This window comes from Solea solea, chromosome 4, assembly GCF_958295425.1.
Source record: "Solea solea chromosome 4, fSolSol10.1, whole genome shotgun sequence".
In the NCBI taxonomy this organism is placed as follows: domain Eukaryota; kingdom Metazoa; phylum Chordata; class Actinopteri; order Pleuronectiformes; family Soleidae; genus Solea; species Solea solea.
In genome coordinates, this window is record NC_081137.1 from 928177 (window position 1) to 930478 (window position 2302).

The following is a 2302-nucleotide window of genomic DNA, read 5'->3' on the forward strand; positions in this document are numbered from 1 at the left end:
AAATGAATTGCCTTTTTGGACATTCTGGTGCATGACACAAGCAGTTTGAGACGGAATACGTCTGATATATTTATACACACATATGTGTATATATACTGATTCTCACTTTTAATGCCTTATAGATCACACTGTGTCAAAATTTCGGTGGAACACTTAAAGATCTACTATACCATAACTATAATTAAACTTCAGAAAAGAGCAATTAGAATAATAAATAAAGTGGGAGAATCAGTTTTTCTTTCACGTCAGAATTTCTAAAACACCAGAGATCATTTTGTGATGTGGTCGAAATAAAACTCCTGATTCTTTAACTCGAAGAGAAGGAAAGTTATAATTGACAAACTGTGAATGAATTACAGTTTACAATGCAAACTGAAAGTCCAGCGCTATAATTGTGAGCGCGATGTTTTCTGAACATTTCTGATTGTCTTCGGTTTTTCCTCAGTTTTGTACAGGATTCAGGCAAAAAGAAGCCACGTTCTTGGCATATTTACAGACAGGAGTATTAGGCCACAAGTAAAAAAGACTTTTTGAAAGAAAGAAAAGTAAATTTAGAATCAGAATTCTGACTTTAAAATGTTCTACTCTTCCATTTTCATAATTTGCTGTGTTTAAAATGATCATAAAGGTACAGCTTTTTTAGGCTGAAACAGTTTCGACAGAAATTTCCTGATCTCTTTTGACTGAACGCCGTAAATGAGTGGGTTGAGGCTGCCGGGGACCAGGTGAAACAAAATGGCCGACAGCTTCCTGTACTCTGAGTACTGGGGGAATCGGTGCAGGATGATGACGATGAAGCCGCTGATCAGCATGATGAGATACAACACCAGGTGAGTGCTGCAGGTCTTCAGGGCCTTGCTGTTCAGAGACTTGTTCTTGCTTGTCAGACAGACCACGCTGATCTGCGTGTACGTGAGGACGATGCTGCCGATGGACGACGAGAACAGCACCACGGTGAACGTGAGGCCGTAGATGTTGTTGATGAACACGCTCTCGCAGGAGAGCTTGAACAGCGAGGCGTTGTCACAGAAAGGGTTCGTGACCAGAGTCCTGCATCGGTTCAGCCGGATGGTCAGGCCGAGCAAAATCCCGACCAGAACAAAGGCCACGCCCCAGGCAGATGCCGTCAGCTTCACCACCGTCTTGTTGGTCATGATGGCGGCGTAGCGCAGGGGGTTGCAGATGGCCACGTATCTGTCGAAGGCCATGATCATGAGCACCGTGTGGGACGTGGTGCCGAACATGTGTGTGGTGAACGCCTGGAGCACGCACTCGTAGTAGCTGATGAGGCGCTCGGACGGCGGCCGCAAAATGTCCGAGAGCAGCCGCGGCAGCATGATGGAGTTCCCGACGATGTCGTTGACGGGCAGGTTGCAGAAGAGCAGGTACATGGGCTGGTGCAGGTTCTCGTCAATGAAGACCAGGACCACGATGCCCACGTTCATGAGGATGATGAGCAGGTAGGAGAGCAAGAAGAAGAAAAAGACCGGGTACACAGAGACCTCTGTGACCTTCAACCCCTCCAGCTGCAGGGTGATGCTGTTGAATGTGTAGTTTTCCATCAGCCTGGAACAGAACAGAAGAGGTTTTCATGATCAGCGCTTGTCATCAAAACTAAAACAAGTTAAAACGCTGACATTTAAATGATGTTTTTTTTTTACTTTTGTTCGTCTTCCTGTTCATGAAGTTGTCAAACGATCAGAGCTTTCAAACAACTTCTGCCAAAAGACCCGACCTGATCTCAGCTTTTATAGAACTCTCATCAACAGGGGACGTGACACTATCTCTGCGTCGCCTTTGCGGTTACCATAGAGACCGTTAACAGCCAGAGTTAACTCAGACGAACTAACTCATGAAGGGTGGCTGTAAACACCATCAGCACAAAATGACAACTCACTGACGGAGGCAGCAGTGGATCGAGCTAATATTGATTTTCTGATTTTCTCTATGGACTTTGGTGTGGGAGAGTGAGTGGTTTACAAACTTCAGTTTCCCTTTCCGTGAAAAAGTCTGTATAACAGTGAGATAAAGACTTGAACATGTTCAGAAGATGTCATACATGTGTTTTGATGCTGATTGTATTCAGTTCAAAAGGCTCAAGCAACAGGAAACTGAAGTTTGGAAATCCCTCACTCTCCCACACCAAAGTCCCTCGGGAAATTCAGGGATTTTCAGAGATTCAGAGAACTGAACTCCACTCAATAGGAACAGTGGACTGACAGAGGGTAAGAGTGCTGAGGTGAATCCAAATGCAGAAGGAGATCGTGCAGGGGTCGGGGTAAAAGGTAAGGACAGAAGATGC

The 2302-nt window shown here is 45.1% G+C and overlaps 1 protein-coding gene across 1 annotated transcript; it reads right to left on the reverse strand.

Annotated features, from left to right (window-relative positions):
* Positions 1–522: 522 nt before the first annotated feature.
* On the reverse strand, positions 523–1562 carry LOC131458567 (olfactory receptor 8G17). The gene has a single exon (XM_058627742.1). It carries the CDS (start codon positions 1560–1562, stop codon positions 621–623), a length of 942 nt encoding a protein of 313 aa, XP_058483725.1. The 3' UTR covers positions 523–620.
* Positions 1563–2302: the final 740 nt, after the last annotated feature.